This window comes from Pseudophryne corroboree, chromosome 8 (assembly GCF_028390025.1).
Source record: "Pseudophryne corroboree isolate aPseCor3 chromosome 8, aPseCor3.hap2, whole genome shotgun sequence".
Classification (NCBI taxonomy): domain Eukaryota; kingdom Metazoa; phylum Chordata; class Amphibia; order Anura; family Myobatrachidae; genus Pseudophryne; species Pseudophryne corroboree.
In genome coordinates this window covers 232,828,322-232,847,573 of record NC_086451.1, presented here as the reverse complement: position 1 = coordinate 232,847,573, position 19,252 = coordinate 232,828,322, and the positions used below count along the sequence as shown (strand labels likewise).

Sequence of the window (19,252 nt, the reverse complement as noted above, 5' to 3'; positions counted from 1 at the left end):
TTACATGTAAGTAAATGGTGTATTTTAATCTCGTTACCCGTGTGCGGATGACAGAATGAATTACCTGCAATCAAAAATTGGCAAGTTACACATGTACAACGAATGCAGCCAGTTTTTTTAGAAACAGAAATGGTTTTCATAAGAGGTGCCACATCTGTTTTAACCAGAAAATCGCGCAGATTGCGACCTCTTGAATAACAAGGCATGAGTCTATGTTGTTGTAACGGGAGTGATGAATCGGACTCAACAATTGGCCATAATTTTTTAGAGATGTGATTAATAGTGGGGGAAGCTGGATTAAATTTATTAACCCAAGGAATCCTGGGTCTATCAAGATCATTCCGGGCACGATGTGAGTGCAACAGTGTATTTCTATCAATCCTCAACACTCTCTCCTTGGTGGCTAATAATTCCTTACGGGAATAACCCCTACGTATGAATTTTTCTATCAACATATCAATCTGTGCCATAGAGGTCTCAATCTGGTTGTTGATACGATGTATGCGTACCATTTGTGAATAAGGGACACCTCTAATAAGACTTTTAGGGTGGCAACTCTGGGCTTGCAAAAAAGTGTTACGATCAGTTGGTTTGGTGTAAACCATGGTATTAATCTGATTGTCTTTGAGGGAAATAAGGACATCAAGAAACGCAATCTGTTCCTGATTAAATGTGTACGTAAATTTAATAGGGCATGTACCACCATTATGTAACTCGATATGATTAATCAAGTTCATAACATCACCCCGCCAGATGATAAGCAGGTCATCAATATAGCGTGTATATAGAATAAGATTCTCCATAATAGCAGCATCACTGAAAAATAAATCATGTTCAATAGCGAACATCACGATGTTCGCATATACCGGGGCTGCGCAAGACCCCATCGCGCAGCCCATGACCTGTAGGAAAAATTGATCGTTATATAGAAAGAAATTTTTAGTGAGAATCAATTCAAACAATGTCAAAATTAGATCAATTAACTCTGGAGAAAAACAATTACATTTGATCAAAAATTTCCTTAATAATGCAAGACCAAAATCATGCGGGATGGAGGTGTACAAATTTACCACATCAATGGTGACAAGCCAACACCCCTCAGGTACGCAAACATTAGCCAATTTTTGTAACAGGGTGGTGGTATCAAGCAGAAAAGTAGGTTCTGCTTGCACAAAAGGTTGCAATATGGCATCTAAATACGTGGCTACAGGTTGAAATAATGAACCAAGGGCGCCAATGATGGGGCGCCCTGGAGGTGGAAACAAATTTTTGTGGACCTTAGGTAAAGTATAAAACAAAGGTACACAAGGATGCAGCGGCAACAAAACATCAAATAGATCCTGTGAGATAATCTGACTATCAAGAGCATGCTGGAGAATATTTCTTAGTTCACATTTAAACTTGATTGAGGGGTCCTGATGTAATTTAATATAGACTGTGGAGTCCATAAGTTGACGTTCCACTTCTTGGTGGTAATCATTCAGGTCTTGAAGAACTATTGCTCCCCCCTTATCGGCGGGGCGAATAATCAAATTACGGTTCTCAGAAAGTGAGTGAAGGGCTTCCCGTTCACATTGAGACAAATTAGAGAAGGTGCGTCTAGGTGTTGTAAGGAGGTTAGTTACCTGTTCATCTAATAGACGCATGTAGGTCTTGATCGAGGAGTTGCTGGATAATGGATCAAAAGTAGAGGTAGGACGGAATTTAAGTAATTGTTTAGGAATATTAGCTGAACTAGTAGATGGAGTATCTTTAAAGAATTCTTTGAGCTTCAGTTTACGATGAAGAGAGAATTTCTCAATATTCCATTGTAAAACGTCCACAGGAACTGTTGGAACATATGACAGTCCTCTACTTAGCTTAACTTCACTCCTGCTCAGTTCGTAAGAAGATAAATTAAAGATTACTTCCTCCTGCGTAATGGCGGTCTTCCCCGTCCTCTTGTTTTGGCCACCCCGGCGTGTGAAATCGTCTCCTTCTCGATGCTGAACGGTTCTGGTCGCAACGCCTAAAGGGCCCCCTCTTGCGGTAGAGATGTCATTCTCACTATTGGAGCTACCAGTATCTTTAGATGTGTCAGTATCGAAGCGTGTGAGCTGTCTGCGGTTTCTTTTTTTTTTAAAAAGGCCGTGAATCCTTGTCACCTGACAGCCATCTGTACACGGTGTGTCGCTCATAATCTAGTTCAACTTTAGAGAGTTTCTCCTTCTTGAATTTAATAAGATCACGTTTATATTGTGTGACTTGTGATTGTAATTTCTCCATCCAGTCATTGTCCTTATCTGCTTTAAGGACAGAGAGATGTTTAGTTTCAAAATCAGAGATTTTCAATTTAATTTTCTCAAGTTCCTTAGTGGATTGTTCGATTACTAATAATAAGAGGTCAAAACTACACTTATTAAGAATAGCAACCCAGCGTTTGCAAAAAGCTGGGTCGTAACGTCCAATGGTTGGACAATTTCTAACTCGGAAGCCCCGAGGAATTTTTTTAGACTTATAGTAATCGCTCAATGAGACTCCGTGTAAATAAAAATCCGTTTCTTTTTTCTTAAGTCGCAGTAGGTCACGGAAAATGCCATCCACAGAAATAGCTTCCGCTTCATCATCCATGCCAGTGGTATATAGCCGTGTCTCGGCTTCAGCCTCAGAAAAAGATAAGACATCTCCAATAGGATAGTTCAAATAAGAAGATTGCTCATAGGTTTCCTCAGTCATGATAAAATGCAGAAGCACAAACAAACTGTTGATAAAGGGTTAACTCAGCAAGAGTGCAACACCTTAAGCAAACAACAGCATTGAGTTCCAAAATCCACATGCAGCAGGAATAAAGTGCTAGTGCCAAAAAACAATATGAAATGAATGTCACAAACGGACATTACATAATAAAATCATGTAAAAACAGAACTTCACCAGGATAGACAGTCTCAGGATGAACAAGGTGCTGGGTGCCAAGGCAGGGAGACGCAAGGACCAATTGCGTTCATCCAAGGATGTGATAAAAGGTATGTTTGTCTTGTTATTCTTAATAAACCTGACGACAATGCGGATGCATTGAAACGTTGTTATGCACACTTGACTCTTTGCTGTGGTCTTTTGGGCTGAGTGCCGCACGCCGTTCCTCTACGTCTTATCCTACATGTGAGGGCACCGGCCGCAGTTATTTCTGTCATTTGGAGTGCCAGACTCCCTTTCGTATATCCTTGGGTGAACGCAATTGGTCCTTGCGTCTCCCTGCCTTGGCACCCAGCACCTTGTTCATCCTGAGACTGTCTATCCTGGTGAAGTTCTGTTTTTACATGATTTTATTATGTAATGTCCGTTTGTGACATTCATTTCATATTGTTTTTTTGGCACTAGCACTTTATTCCTGCTGCATGTGGATTTTGGAACTCAATGCTGTTGTTTGCCTAAGGTGTTGCACTCTTGCTGAGTTAACCCTTTATCAACAGTTTGTTTGTGCTTCTGCATTTTATCATGACTGAGGAAACCTATGAGCAATCTTCTTATTTGAACTATCCTATTGGAGATGTCTTATCTTTTTCTGAGGCTGAAGCCGAGACACGGCTATATACCACTGGCATGGATGATGAAGCGGAAGCTATTTCTGTGGATGGCATTTTCCGTGACCTACTGCGACTTAAGAAAAAAGAAACGGATTTTTATTTACACGGAGTCTCATTGAGCGATTACTATAAGTCTAAAAAAATTCCTCGGGGCTTCCGAGTTAGAAATTGTCCAACCATTGGACGTTACGACCCAGCTTTTTGCAAACGCTGGGTTGCTATTCTTAATAAGTGTAGTTTTGACCTCTTATTATTAGTAATCGAACAATCCACTAAGGAACTTGAGAAAATGAAATTGAAAATCTCTGATTTTGAAACTAAACATCTCTCTGTCCTTAAAGTAGATAAGGACAATGACTGGATGGAGAAATTACAATCACAAGTCACACAATATACGGTAAACGTGATCTTATTAAATTCAAGGAGAAACTCTCTAAAGTTGAACTAGATTATGAGCGACACACCGTGTACAGATGGCTGTCAGGTGACAAGGATTCACGGCCTTTTTTTAGAAGAAACCGCAGACAGCTCTCACGCTTCGATACTGACACATCTAAAGATACTGGTAGCTCCAATAGTGAGAATGACATCTCTACCGCAAGAGGGGGCCCTTTAGGCGTTGCGACCAGAACCGTTCAGCATCGAGAAGGAGACGATTTACACGCCGGGGTGGCCAAAACAAGAGGACGGGGACGGGGAAGACCGCCATTACGCAGGAGGAAGTAATCTTTAATTTATCTTCTTACGAACTGAGCAGGAGTGAAGTTAAGCTGTTAAGTAGAGGACTGTCATATGTTCCAACAGTTCCTGTGGACGTTTTACAATGGAATATTGAGAAATTCTCTCTTCATCGTAAACTGAAGCTCAAAGAATTCTTTAAAGATACTCCATCTACTAGTTCAGCTAATATTCCTAAACAATTACTTAAATTCCGTCCTACCTCTACTTTTGATCCATTATCCAGCAACTCCTCGATCAAGACCTACATGCGTCTATTAGATGAACAGGTAACTAACCTCCTTACAACACCCAGACGCACCTTCTCTAATTTGTCTCAATGTGAACGGGAAGCCCTTCACTCACTTTCTGAGAACCGTAATTTGATTATTCGCCCCGCCGATAAGGGGGGAGCAATAGTTCTTCAAGACCTGAATGATTACCACCAAGAAGTGGAACGTCAACTTATGGACTCCACAGTCTATATTAAATTACATCAGGACCCCTCAATCAAGTTTAAATGTGAACTAAGAAATATTCTCCAGCATGCTCTTGATAGTCAGATTATCTCACAGGATCTATTTGATGTTTTGTTGCCGCTGCATCCTTGTGTACCTTTGTTTTATACTTTACCTAAGGTCCACAAAAATTTGTTTCCACCTCCAGGGCGCCCCATCATTGGCGCCCTTGGTTCATTATTTCAACCTGTAGCCACGTATTTAGATGCCATATTGCAACCTTTTGTGCAAGCAGAACCTACTTTTCTGCTTGATACCACCACCCTGTTACAAAAATTGGCTAATGTTTGCATACCCGAGGGGTGTTGGCTTGTCACCATTGATGTGGTAAATATGTACACCTCCATCCCGCATGATTTTGGTCTTGCATTAAGGAAATTTTTGATCAAATGTAATTGTTTTTCTCCAGAGTTAATTGATCTAATTTTGACATTGTTTGAATTGATTCTCACTAAAAATTTCTTTCTATATAACGATCAATTTTTCCTACAGGTCATGGGCTGCGCGATGGGGTCTTGCGCAGCCCCGGTATATGCGAACATCGTGATGTTCGCTATTGAACATGATTTATTTTTCAGTGATGCTGCTATTATGGAGAATCTTATTCTATATACACGCTATATTGATGACCTGCTTATCATCTGGCGGGGTGATGTTATGAACTTGATTAATCATATCGAGTTACATAATGGTGGTACATGCCCTATTAAATTTACGTACACATTTAATCAGGAACAGATCGCGTTTCTTGATGTCCTTATTTCCCTCAAAGACAATCAGATTAATACCATGGTTTACACCAAACCAACTGATCGTAACACTTTTTTGCAAGCCCAGAGTTGCCACCCTAAAAGTCTTATTAGAGGTGTCCCTTATTCACAAATGATACGCATACATCGTATCAACAACCAGATTGAGACCTCTATGGCACAGATTGATATGTTGATAGAAAAATTCATACGTAGGGGTTATTCCCGTAAGGAATTATTAGCCACCAAGGAGAGAGTGTTGAGGATTGATAGAAATACACTGTTGCACTCACATCGTGCCCGGAATGATCTTGATAGACCCAGGATTCCTTGGGTTAATAAATTTAATCCAGCTTCCCCCACTATTAATCACATCTCTAAAAAATTATGGCCAATTGTTGAGTCCGATTCATCACTCCCGTTACAACAACATAGACTCATGCCTTGTTATTCAAGAGGTCGCAATCTGCGCGATTTTCTGGTTAAAACAGATGTGGCACCTCTTATGAAAACCATTTCTGTTTCTAAAAAAACTGGCTGCATTCGTTGTACATGTGTAACTTGCCAATTTTTGATTGCAGGTAATTCATTCTGTCATCCGCACACGGGTAACAAGATTAAAATACACCATTTACTTACATGTAACTCCACTTATGTGGTTTACCAGTTGTTATGCCCCTGTGGTCTAAGCTATGTGGGCAAAACTGAGCGTAAATTCAAAGAGCGCATGACGGCGCATCGGTCTGCCATACGTCATGCTCTTGAAACTGGCAAAAGTGACCAGCCTGTGGCACGACACTTCTCTGAATTTAAACATCCTTTAAATAGTCTCAGATATCGTATGATCGATCATATTCCACCTTCCAAACGTGGTGGTGATCGGGGGCGCAAGCTACTGCAATGTGAGACACGCTGGATCATACGTTTAGATGTCATTATTCCTAAAGGTCTTAATGAGTCTATTAATTATGCTTGCTTTTTATAATATCATTCTGTTTCCTTTCAGGTTGCATCTTGTATATGCTCACATTCTATTAACTGCATTCATTTCTTTCATGATATTATGTAAATGTATGCGGCTGTAACAGCCTTTCTGTAGCTCTGCGTTATGCACACTGAGCATTTGTTTTTTCGTTTCCATGGCAGCTTGATCACCTGGTGGGGGTGTGCACTTTGAATGTTTCTGATGATGTCATCAGATACGGCCGCCGGTCGGGTGCGTGGTCCCGTTCCCGGAAGCCGCTGCTGCTTCTTCACGTGGGTGGCACAGTGATAAAAGGTATGTTTGTCTTGTTATTCTTAATAAACCTGACGACAATGCGGATGCATTGAAACGTTGTTATGCACACTTGACTCTTTGCTGTGGTCTTTTGGGCTGAGTGCCGCACGCCGTTCCTCTATATATATATATATATATATATATATATATAATTATCTCAGTAGGGGACCCAAAAATGTGGTATTTTTAATTTTGGATAAGGGATACTCAACACGTAATATATCAGTTTCACCTTTTACGTTGAATTACTGAAATAAATTAACTTTTGCACGATATTCTAATTTTCTGAGTTTCACCTGTATCTGCACGTGCACAGAAGATAATCCGGGACCAAAATCAGTAGCAAAGTGATAAATTTACTCTTTATCAAGACAGGCTCTTATTGAAGCCTTTGCCCCGACTACAGGATTTTGATAAATAGGCACTCAAAATAAAGGAAAGCTAGCATTTAATAGGTTGCTGTAGACACCACCACATCTCCTTTTCAGATATTTTAATAAACATAAAACTCTATATTTATACACTATTTCCCTGAGCACATGGGGGGTCATTCCGACCCGTTCGCTTGCTGCATTTTAACACAGCAGAGTGAACGGGTCCCTGCTGCGCATGCGCCGTAGGGCGCCTGCACATGCCGGATGGCTGAAGGGCGTAGCAGGACAGCGATCGCCTCTGCCTGATTGACAGGCAGAGGCGATCGATGGGCAAGAGGGGGCGAAACGGCGGCTTTTGGCTGCAGTTTCGCAGGCGTGGCCGGACCGAACGGGAGGCGGGCCGCAGCGGCTGCATGACGTCATACGCAGCCGGTGCGGGCCGGGGAGCGAGGAGTAGCTGGCCGGGAGCTACTCCTGAAGTGCAAAGGCATCGCCGCTGTGCGATGCCTTTGCACTTCTGCAGGGGTGGGGGCGGCACTGACATGCGGGGCGGGCAAGCCCTGTGCAGGGCGTCCCCCCGCATGTCAGGGAACATGAATTTAGCACAGCTACGATCAACTCGGAATGACCCCCATAGTCCGTGTAGGTGCAGAGCAAATCAGTGTACATGTGTGCCCAGTGTTTACACAGTCTTGTGTGCAGGCAAACTGGGCGTATAACCATCAACAATAAACGTATTTGCAATAAATAATAACACAAGCTGCCTTCACACACCGTGCGATCTTCCAGGTACATAGTCTTGGAGAGGAAGTCTATGCCAATTGTAGCCTGCAAAGAAGCAGATAGTATGACACATTAAACAGGCACACATAGCCAATTGGATAGCCAATACTAAATTCCCCTTGGTCACTAGCCATTATTTCTATGTGAAATGTGCTACATTTTACTGTTTTGTAGGAACCGCTGATACATATATAGCTACAGCCATTTTTAGAAAATTACCCATTTAGTACTAAGTAACCTATAACAAAATCTGGCTAAATGGTCTTGTCAGTTCTAGAATGCTATGGGCAGATTATTTATTTACAGTTTCTTATATAGCGCAGCAAATTCCGTTGCGCTTTACAATTGGAAATAACAATGATATAACAAAACTGGCTAATAACAAACAGTCAGAGGTAGGAAGGCCCTGCTCGCAAGATTACAATCTATAGGGAAAATAGGATTTTAATTACCTACCGGTAAATCCTTTTCTCGTAGCCCGTAGAGGATACTGGTGTCCATTTAGTACCATGGGTATAGACGGGTCCACTAGGAGCCTTGGACACTAAGAATTTGATAGTGTGAGCTGGCTCCTCCCTCTATGCCCCTCCTACCAGACTCAGTCTAGGAAACTGTGCCCGAGGAGACGGACATACCTTGAGAGAAGGATTTAAACGACAGTGGTGAGATTCGTACCAGCACACACAAAACAAGAGGAAAGCCATGCTAACCTAACTTGATGAGGAACAGCAACAGTTGAACCAACAACAGTACTTAAGAAACAGTGCAGGAAAACACGAAGCACTGGGTGGGCACCTCTACGGACTATGAGAAAAGGATTTACTGGTAGGTAATTAAAATCCTATTTTCTCTTACGTCATAGAGGATACTGGGGTCCACTTAGTACCACGGGAATGTACCAAAGCTCCCAAACCATGTGGGAGTGTGCTGAGGTTCCTGCAGAACTGATTGACCAAATTGAAAGTCCTCAAAGGCCGAAGTATCAAACTTGTAGAACTTAGCAAACGTGTTCGTACCTGACCAAGTAGCTGCTTGGCAGAGCTGTAAAGCTGAGACACCCCGGACAGCCGCCCAGGAAGAACCCATCGATCTAGTAGAGTGGGCCTGTACAGATTTTGGAACCGGCAAACCTGCTGTAGAATAAACATGCTGGATAGTAAGCCTGATCCAGCGGGCAATAGACTGCTTTGAAGCAGGACACCCAATTTTATTGGAATTAGAGAAGAAACAGCGAGTCAGATTTTCTGTGACGAGCTGTCCGCTTCACATAGATCTTCAAAGCCCTCACAACATCCAAGGACCTTGAAGTAGCAGAGGTGTCGGTAACCACCGGAACCACAATAGGTTGGTTGATATGAAACGCAGACCGCACCTTAGGAAGAAATTGCTGACTAGTTCCGAGTTCAGCTCTATCTTCAGGAAAAATCAAATAGGGGCTTTTGTGAGACAACGCCCCCAGTTCCGACACACGCCTTGCTGTAGCTAAGGCAAACAGTGTGACGGTTTTCCACGTAAGAAACCTCACGTCAACCTCCTGCAAAGGCTCAAACCATTCTGACTGTAGAAACTGCAACACCACGTTGAGATGCCAAGGTGCCATGGGAAGCACAAAGGGCGGTTGGATGTGCAGAACCTCTGAACCTCCGGGAGGGAAGCCAATTGTTTCTGGAACAAAATGGACAAGGCCGAAATCTGGACTTTTATGGAGACCAAACGTAGGCCCACGTCCACCCGACTGCAGAAAAAGGAGAAAACGTCCCAGTTGAAATTCCACCGCAGGAAATTCCCTGTTTTCACACCAAGAGATGTATTTTTTCCCAAATACGGTGGTAATGTTTAGACGTTACCCCCTTTCTGGCTTGGATCAAAGTTGGAATAACCCTGTCTGGGATCCCTTTCCGGGCTAAAATTTGACGCTAAACTTCCATGCCGTCAAACGTAGCCATGGTAAGTCTTGATAGACGAATGGCCCTTGTTGCAGAAGATCGTCGTGAAGAGGTAGAGGCCATGGGTCCTCTAAGAGCATCTCCAGTAGTTTCGCGCACCAGGCCTTTCTTGGCCAGTCCGGAGCAATGATTATTGCTTGAATCTTTTCTTTTTATTCTTTTGAGAATTCTTGGGATCAATGGAAGTGGTGGAAACACGTACACCATCTGGTAAACCCATGGAGTCACTAGAGCGTCCACCGTCACAGCCTGTGGGTCTCTCGACCTGGAAAGATACCGCTTAGCTTCTTATCGAGATGAGAGGCCATCAGGTCGGTTTGAGGAACCCCCCACCGACATGTCAAGCACCCGAACACCTCTGGGTGAAGGCCCCACTCTCCTGCGTGGAAGTCATGTCTGCTGAGGAAGTCTGCTTCCCAGTTGTCTACTCCCGGGAATGAAGATTGCCGACAACGCCACAGCGTGTCTTTCTGCCCAGAGGAGAATTCTTGTTACCTCTGACATTGCTGCTCTGCTCTTCATTCCGCCCTGCCGGTTTATGTACGTTACTGCCGTCGCATTGTGCAACTGAACCTGAATGGCTTGATCTTGAAGAAGATGTGATGCCTGTAGAAGGGCGTTGTATATGTCCCTTAGTTCCAGAATGTTGATTGGGAGAATGGTTTCCTGACTTGACCATTTTCCTTGGAACTGTTCCCCTTGGGTGACTGCTCCCCAACCTCTGAGGCTTGTGTCTGTGGTTAGCAATTTTGCGTCTGTGGTTACCAATTTTGAATCCCGAACCTTCGGCCCTCTGTCAGGTGAGAAGTCTGAATCTACCACATAAGAGAAATCCTGGCTCTTGGCGACAGATGTATCTTCTGGTGCATGTGGAGATGCGATCCGGACCATTTGTCCAACAGATCAAGCTGGAAGGGCCTTGCGTGAAACCCTCCGTACTGCTGTGCCTCATAAGCGGCTACCATCTTCCCCAGAAGGCGAATGCATAGATGCACCAATATCCAGGTTGGTTTCAGAACATCCCGCCCCATTGACTGAATTACCAAAGCCAAACCAATTTTTCCAATGGAAGGAATAACTTCTGTGCCTCCGCAACTAGTATCATCCCCAGGAACGGCAGCCTACGTGTTAGTTCCAGGTGAGATTTTGGTAGGTTCAGAATCCACCCGTGATCCTGGAGTAGACGAGTTGAGAGGGCAATGTTGTCCAACAACCTCTCCCTGGATGGTGCCTTTATCAGCAGATCGTCCAGGTACGGAATTATGTTCACTCCCTGTTTGCGGAGGAGAAACATCATCTCTGCCATTACCTTGGTGGACACCCCTGGTGCCATAGAGAGGCCAAATGGCAGGGCCTGGAACTGGTAGTAACAATCCTGTAATGCAAACCTTAGATAAGCCTGATGAGGCGGTCAGATTGGAACATGAAGGTACTCACCCTTGATATCCAAAGACACCAGGAATTCCCCCTCCTCCAGACCTGAGATCCAGAGACTGCATCTTGAATTTGAACACCCGTAAGTACGGGTTCAGTGACTTGAGGTTTAAAATGGGTCTTACCGAACCGTCCGGTTTCGGTACCAAACACAGGTTGGAATAATAGCCTTTGTTGCGCAGATGAGGTGGTACTGGAACAATGACCTGAGTCTGTACCAGTTTTTGAATTGCTTCCTGTAAAGTCATACTTGCTTCCTGAGAAGCTGGTAAGCCTGATTTGAAGAATCTGTGGGGTGGGAGTTTCTGAAACTCCACCCTGTACCCCTGGGTGATAAGATCTTTGACCCAGGGATCCTGGCATGATGTCGCCCATATGGGACTGAAATCTCTTAATCGGGCTCCCATCTGTCTGTCTTCCAGGCAGTGTGGTCCACCGTCATGCTGAAGGCTTTGAGGAAACAGAACCCGAGTTCTGTTCCTGTGAACCTGCAGTTGCTGGTTTTCTGTGTTTACCTCTATTGCCTCTGGAGGCTGTAGAAGAATCCCTGGTATTATTTTTAAATTTGACTGTCTGAAAGGACTGCAAAATTGGAGCCAAGTAGGTCTTCCTAACTGGGGGGGAGGGGGGGGGGGGGCTGCGGAAGGAAGATATGTAGAGTTACCCGCCGTAGCCTTGGATATCCACGTATCCAGTTCATCTCCAAATAGGGCCTCACCTGTGAATGGTAGGCTTTCCACGTCTTTCCTGGAATCCGCAGTCCATTGGCGTAGCCATAAACCCCTGCGTGCTGACACTGCCATGGCAGCGGGGCGTGCATTGAGCAAGCCTATTTCTTTTATGGCCTCCACCATAAAATTTGTAGAGTCCTGTATATGTTGTCGAAGCAAAACCACACCCCCCCGGATAAGGAATCTAATCCCTCAATTAGGTTACATGAGCATTTTGCAATGGCCCGAGTGATCCATGCACAAGCAATAGTGGGTCTTTGGGCCACCCAAGCAGCTGTATATACAGATTTGAGAGTGGTCTCAATCTTTCGGTCAGCTGTGTCCCTTAATGAGGCTGCCTCAGGGACAGGTAAGATTATTTTACGTGATAACCTAGATACTGATACATCAACAATCGATGGATTTTCCGATTTCTTCCTATCATCCTGAGGAAAAGGGAAGGATGTGAGTAACCTTTTAGGGATCTGAAATTTCTTATCAGGATTAACCCAAGTCTCTACAAATAGGGAATTCAACTCTTTTTATGCAGGAAAAGTAGCAGAGGATTTCTTTTTTTACATTAAAATAAGATTCCTCATCCTCCCCTGTCACCTTATCGGGAATGTGCTGGACGTCTCTAATAGCTTCTATCACGGCCTGTATTCCTTGTGACATAGCAGCATCACCCCCCCCCCCCCCCTCCTCCCCAATGAGTCCACCTCACCCTCCTCTGCGTCTGATACGTCATCTTCCGTGTCAACCTGCAGGATCTGGGCCAGTGTACACTTTTGAGGACAAATGGTAGGGGTCTGAGACGCCAGTATGGGAACTGAATCTCCTCTATTCATCAGGTCATACACAGACTGCCTTAAGAATTGCGCCTCTCTTTCATTATGGGATAATTTATTCTAAATATTTGAGATCATCCCTTTAAGGGAATCCAACCATACCGGTTTGGATCTACTAGCCTAAGAATGTGTACTATCCTGAGTACACTGTAGTGATCCTCCTGAGGAAGAAAGACACTCTGCCGTGCATGAAACACTCCTTGCCTGACATTGTAAATGTGAAGCGCACGCACACACACAGGAAAGGTTAAAAACGAGTTTTATGGTAAGAACATACCTTGGTTAAAACTCTTTCTGCGAGGTACACTGGGCTCCACAAGGAATGGACAATGGGGTGTAGAGTAGGATCTTGATCCGAGGCACCAACAGGCTCAAAGCTTTGACTGTACCCAGAATGCATAGCGCCGCCTCCTATATCAACCCGCCTCCCTGCCCAGGATCTCAGTTTTTAGTTAACCAGTCCAATGCAGTAGCAGGAAAAGAGACGACAATGGTTAGTAGCCACAACACCGCATTCTCGCGACAGGAGATGTGTCTGCGGCTAATGCCATACCAACCCAAAGAACTTAAGTGCGTCAGGGAGGGCGCCTTGTGGAGCCCAGTGTACCTCGCAGAAAGAGTTTTAACAAAGGTAAGTTCTTACCATAAAACTTGTTTTCTGCAATCACCATTCTAATCCATCAGGCCAGAGTTTGCTTGTGAGCAGGCCAGCCACGTTTGTGAAACCCAAATACAACTGAAAGAGAATCCGATTTCCTAATAGGAGCAGTTCTCTTCACATAGATACGGAGAGCCCGTACCACATCCAGAGACCGGAACTACAATCTCCTGATTAAGGTGGAACGAAGAAACCACCTTAGGTAGATAGCCGGGATGAGTCCTAAGAACCGCCCGGTCACGGTGAAATATCAGATATGGGGAACTACAGGACAAGGCACCCAAATCCGACACTCTTCTAGCTGAAGCAATAGCCAGCAGAAACACCACCTTAAGGGAAAGCCACTTAAGGTCAGCTGAACCAAGAGGTTCAAACGGAGACTCTTGTAACGCCTCCAAAACCACCGACAAGTCCCAAGGAGCCACAGGCGGGACATAGGGAGATTGGATACGCAACACGACCTGAGTAAGGTCACAATTTTTCTCTGAAACCATACCGACAAGGCAGATATTTGAACCTTGAGGGAGGCCAGACGCAGGCCTAAGTCCAGGCCCTGCTGAAGAAAAGCAACAACTGGGCTATACTAAACTTGGAAGCGTCATAATCGTTAGATGCGCACCAAACAAAGTAAAAATGCCAGACCTTATAGTAAATCCGAGCCGTAGCCGGTTTCCGGGCCAGCAACATAGTTTGAATGACCGCCTCAGAAAACCCTTAAGCCCTTAAGACGGAAGCTTCAAGAGCCACACCGTCAAAGACAGCCGGGCTAGATCCTGGTAGACACAGGGGCCCTGAACGAGGAGGTCTGGGCGTTGTGGCAGTAGAAATGGACGCTCTGACGATAGGCCTAGCAGGTCTGAGAACCAGTGCTGTCTGGGCCACGCTGGAGCTATGAGAAGCAGAATTCCTTTTCTTGCTTGAACTTCTAAATTACCCTGGGCAGGTGTGACACCGAAGGGAACACGTACGGCAGCCGAAACCTCCACGGTACCGCCAGCGCATCCACGAATGCTGCTTAAGGATCCCTTGTCCTTGCTCCGAAGGCCGGAACCTTGTGATTGTGTCGAGACGCCATCAGATCTATGTCTGGAAGGCCCCACCTTTCCACTAGGAATTGAAACTTCTGGATGGAGGCCCCACTTGCCGGCATGCACGTCCTGACGACTGAGAAAGTCCGCTTCCCAATTCAGGACTCCCAGAATGAATTTTGCAGATATAGCAGGTAGATGGCGTTCTGCCCACTGTAGAATCCATGAGACTTCCATCATTGCTAGGCAGCTTCGAGTGCCGCCTTGATGATTTATGTAAGCCACTGTGGTGGCGTTGTCCGACTGTACTTGAACAGGACGGTTCTGAATTAAATGCTGGGCTAGGTTCAAGGCATTGAAGACCGCCCGCAACTCCAGAATATTGATCGAGAGGAGGGACTCCTCCTTGGTCCACCGCCCCTGAAGGGAGTGTTGCTCCAGCACCGCGCCCCAACCTCTTAGATTGGCATCTGTCGTCAACAGGACCCAGTCGGATATCAAGAACTGACGGCCCCTGCACAGTTGTTGGTCCCGGAGCCACCAGAGCAGCGACAGATGGACCTCCGGAGTCAATGAGATCATTTGAGACCTGATCCGGTGAGGCAGGCCGTCCCATTTGGCTAGAATCAGCCACTGGAGAGGGCGAGAATGAAATTGAGCGTACTCCACCATGTCGAATGCCGACACCATGAGGCCCAGCACCTGCATCGCCGAATGTATCGACACTTGCGGACGAGATAGGAAGCAACGAATCCTGTCCTGAAGTTTCAGGACTTTCTCCTGAGACAGGAACAACCGCTGGTTGTGAGTGTCCAATAGTGCTCCCAGATGCACCATGCTCTGAGCAGGGATCAGGGATGACTTCTTCCAGTTGATGAGCCACCCGTGGGCTTGCAGAAACCGGACCGTCACATCTAGATGACGCAGGAGAAGTTCTGGGGAATTTGCCAGGATTAACAAGTCGTCCAAATACGGCAGTATCCTGACCTCTTGACGGCGGAGTACCACTATCATCACCGCCATGACTTTTGTAAAGACTCGCGGAGCCGTTGTTAAACCAAAAGGTAACACCCGAAGCTGGTAATGGCAGTTACCAATCGCAAATCTCAGGTATTGCTGATGAGATACTGCTATAGGAATATGCAGGTAAGCATCCTGTATATCCAGGGAGACCATGAAGTCCCCAGGTTCCAAGGCCAGAACTATAGAGCGAAGGGTTTACATCCGGAACTTGGAAACCGTCACAAACCTGTTCAATGCCTTGAGGTTGAGAATGGGCCGGGAGGACCCATTCGGTATCGGGACTAGAAACAGCGGAGAATAGTACCCCCGGCCCCTCTGCGCAAGAGGCACCTGTACTACGACTCCTGTATCCAGGTGGGTCTGTACCACCGAATGTAGAGTGTTTGCCTTTGTCTTGTCCAACGGGACATCTGTCTGGCAAAATCGATGAGGGGTCAGTTTTTGAAGGCTATGGTGTAACCTCGATTGACGACTTCCCGTACCCAGGCATCTGAAGTGGTCTTCAACCATTCCTGGGTATACCCTAGAAGCCGGCCCCCCACCCTGGGATCCCCAGAGGGAGGCCCGCCCCATCATGCGGCAGGCTTATCTGTCTTGGAAGCTGGCTGACGGGCCGCCCAGGCTCTTTTGGGCTAAGGCTTACCAGCTTTGGAAGTGCGGGCCTGCTTGTTGTACGCCTGACCTTTTGCTTTACCTGAAGGACGAAAGGGGCGAAAGGAAGTACCTTTAGCCTTCGACACAGAAGGAGCAGTACTTGGCAGACAGGCAGTTTTGGCAGTAGCCAAGTCAGCCACAATCTTATTTAAATCCTCCCCAAACAGAATATCTCCCTTAAAAGGGATTACCTCCAGGGTTTTTCTAGAGTCCAGATCCACAGACCAGGATCTCAGCCACAATATCCGGCGAGCCAGGACTGAAGTAGTAGAGACCTTGGCTGCCAGGATACCGGCATCAGAAGCCGCCTCTTTAATATAACGAGAAGCTGTGACAATATAAGACAAGCATTGTCTAGCATGGTCAGAGGAGATTTCAGCATCTAACTCCAAGGCCCATGCTTCAATGGCCTCTGCAGCCCAAGTAGAAAAAAAGAGAAGAAATCTTTTGCTGCGCCTGTGTTTGACAATTATTAATTGATCAATCTTAATAAAACGAACCTGGAACTAATGGTGTAAGGCGCACGTTCGCCGCTATAAGGAGTTGTGCGATACTCCTACCAACATAACCAGAGAGAGAAATTAATAGAGGCGCTCATGACATCCGAACACCATAATTTCCCAGGTTCTATAACAACCAAAGAGTCAGATGAATTTGTAAAAAATATATATTTAATATTCACAAAGATCTAATAAAAATACCACTTAATAGAAACAATTCATAGGTAATATTGATCGTAGCTTACTGATTTACCGCATACATAAATTTAAAAACACATGAATTATATAAGCTATTGCAATGATTGCTATATCCATGGAACTTCACTGAACTGGCTGATTGAAAGTTCAGATGTAACAATGTGTTACAATCCTTGAGAAACACTGTTGCCACAGCTGCTGAATGTGATTCCTAAATAAGACACAGTTACTGCACGTTTGAATGAGCAACTTCAATGCGGATAAACGGCATATGTCGGTTGTGTGTAAAAGAGATTACCTCTCCATGTGGGCTGGTGAACCCGAGCGTCCCCGGGTGAGTCCAAAACTTGCCCAGTGAAGTGTAGAGCAGGAGGGTACGTAGCGTGTCTGGATAAACGGAACACCACTGATTCGAGCTCAATTTACCTGCGGGTGCTTCACCCAATAAGTGCTGTAAAGATTGGTAGAGAAGGCAGGTGTGAGGCTGTTTGATGGAAACTGCCACGGAGATCCGGCTGTATTTGGAGTCTCTTCCTAGACTACCTGGACGTGCACCGTCCGCCGGTAGTCAGCGGGATGGAGGATGTTAAGAGCTGGTCACAGTTACCGCACAGAGCTCACGGCTTGGTTCCGTGTGAAATGCTGGCTGCTTACTGCTATTGCCGGTGAATTTCAGGCAGAATAGCCGTGTCCAGGAATATGCAGGTGTTCAGTGAGAAAAAGGGGAGGAGTCCTGACGCGTTTCGTCACGTGACCCGTGACTTTTTCAAAGATCAAAGCCCAAGTAGCTGCAATAGTGGGCCTGCAGCACCCGTGAGGGTGTAAATCGCTTTCAGACAACCCTCCACACGTTTATCCGTAGGCTCTTTTAGAGACATGACGGTGGTGACCGGTAGAGCTGAGGAAACCACCATCCTAGCCACATGTGAGTCCACTGGAGGAGGCGTTTCCCAATTCTTAGACAGCTCCGGCGCGAGGAGATAGCGAGCCAGCATCTTCTTTTGAGGCACAAACTTCGTACCTGGGTTTTCCCAGGGTTCCTGACGTATATCAATTAGGTGGTCAGAGTAAGGTAAAACTTGTTTATTCACCTTCTGACGCTTGAACCTATCTGGTTTCTTAGGAGGAATGGATGGCTCGGGATCATCCATAATCTGTAAAATTAACTTAATAGCCTCCAAGAGATCAGGAACATCCACATGTGAACCACCCTCCCCATCAGCCGTATCGGAGTCAAGTGACGGTCAGACTTTTTAGTAGTCAGGGACTGGTTCAACTTCTTTATTTGAGCAGATAAATCGTCCGCCCACGGCGGGTTAGCTGCAGGGACCACAAACGGTTGTACCGGCATTGGGGGTCCCACAAGGGGTGTTAGTTTATGAACTAGCGTATGCAGAAGCATGGAAAAAGCGGCTCACAGCGGGTCATTATTTGCCACCGTCCCACTGGGGGGGCAAGGAGCCCCCAGAACCAGAGCCCAAAGCTGCTATATTGTCCTTATAGGTATCTGCGGCTTCAGCAACACCGGCAGTGTGTTCAGACTCAGAACCGATACCCTCAGAAGCAGACATGATATAACTTGCAGTATCAGGTAACACAGTACAATTTGTCAGCAGCATGATACCTCTATAGCCCAAACCCCTGCGCAGTGTAGTCAGCACTAGCAGAGATAAACGAGAGATAATATGGGGGTATATGCAATTGCGGTCAAATTCCCAAAAATGGCGAAAAACTGGACTTTTTCGCCCCCCCAAAAAAATTCGACAATGCAATACAGTACTTTTCGTCAAAAAAAACGGACTTTTAAAATTCGACTTTTGAAATTCGACATTTGACAAATTCGACATTTCTGCAATGGTACAAATGCGGCTTTTCGACAAAAGTATATTCAATTGAAGAATGTAAATTCGACAACAGTGCTTTTTGACAGTAAATTCGTCATTTTCAATCCGCCTCACTTTGCTGGCGGAATGTAATCAAATTTTTTACAAACATGTTTATTTTTGTGTTTTTTTTATTGCTAATAGCATATTTATTTATATTAGAAGGGATTAGGTACTTGGTTTGTCTATTTAGGAGGCACAAGTATTATTTATATATTTTTTTTTATTTTTTATTTTATGGGATGGGTTAAAAAACCACAAAAAAATTGCGTGGGGTCCCCCCTCCTAAGCATAACCAGCCTCGGGCTCTTTGAGCCGGTCCTGGTTGCAAAAATACGGGGGGGGAAATTACAGGGGATCCCCCGTATTTTAACAACCAGCATCGGG

General features: G+C 45.3%; 1 protein-coding gene across 2 annotated transcripts in view; it reads right to left on the bottom strand.

The window, feature by feature from the left end:
- LOC134948854 (ras-related protein Rab-6B-like) overlaps positions 1 to 19,252 on the bottom strand; it is a 239,872-nt gene that overhangs the window by 115,387 nt on the left and 105,233 nt on the right. For both annotated transcript variants that reach the window (XM_063937102.1, XM_063937103.1), the window contains exon 3: positions 7,975 to 8,028. In XM_063937102.1, coding sequence (XP_063793172.1) covers positions 7,975 to 8,028 — 54 coding nt within the window. The remainder of the gene's footprint in view (positions 1 to 7,974; positions 8,029 to 19,252) is intronic.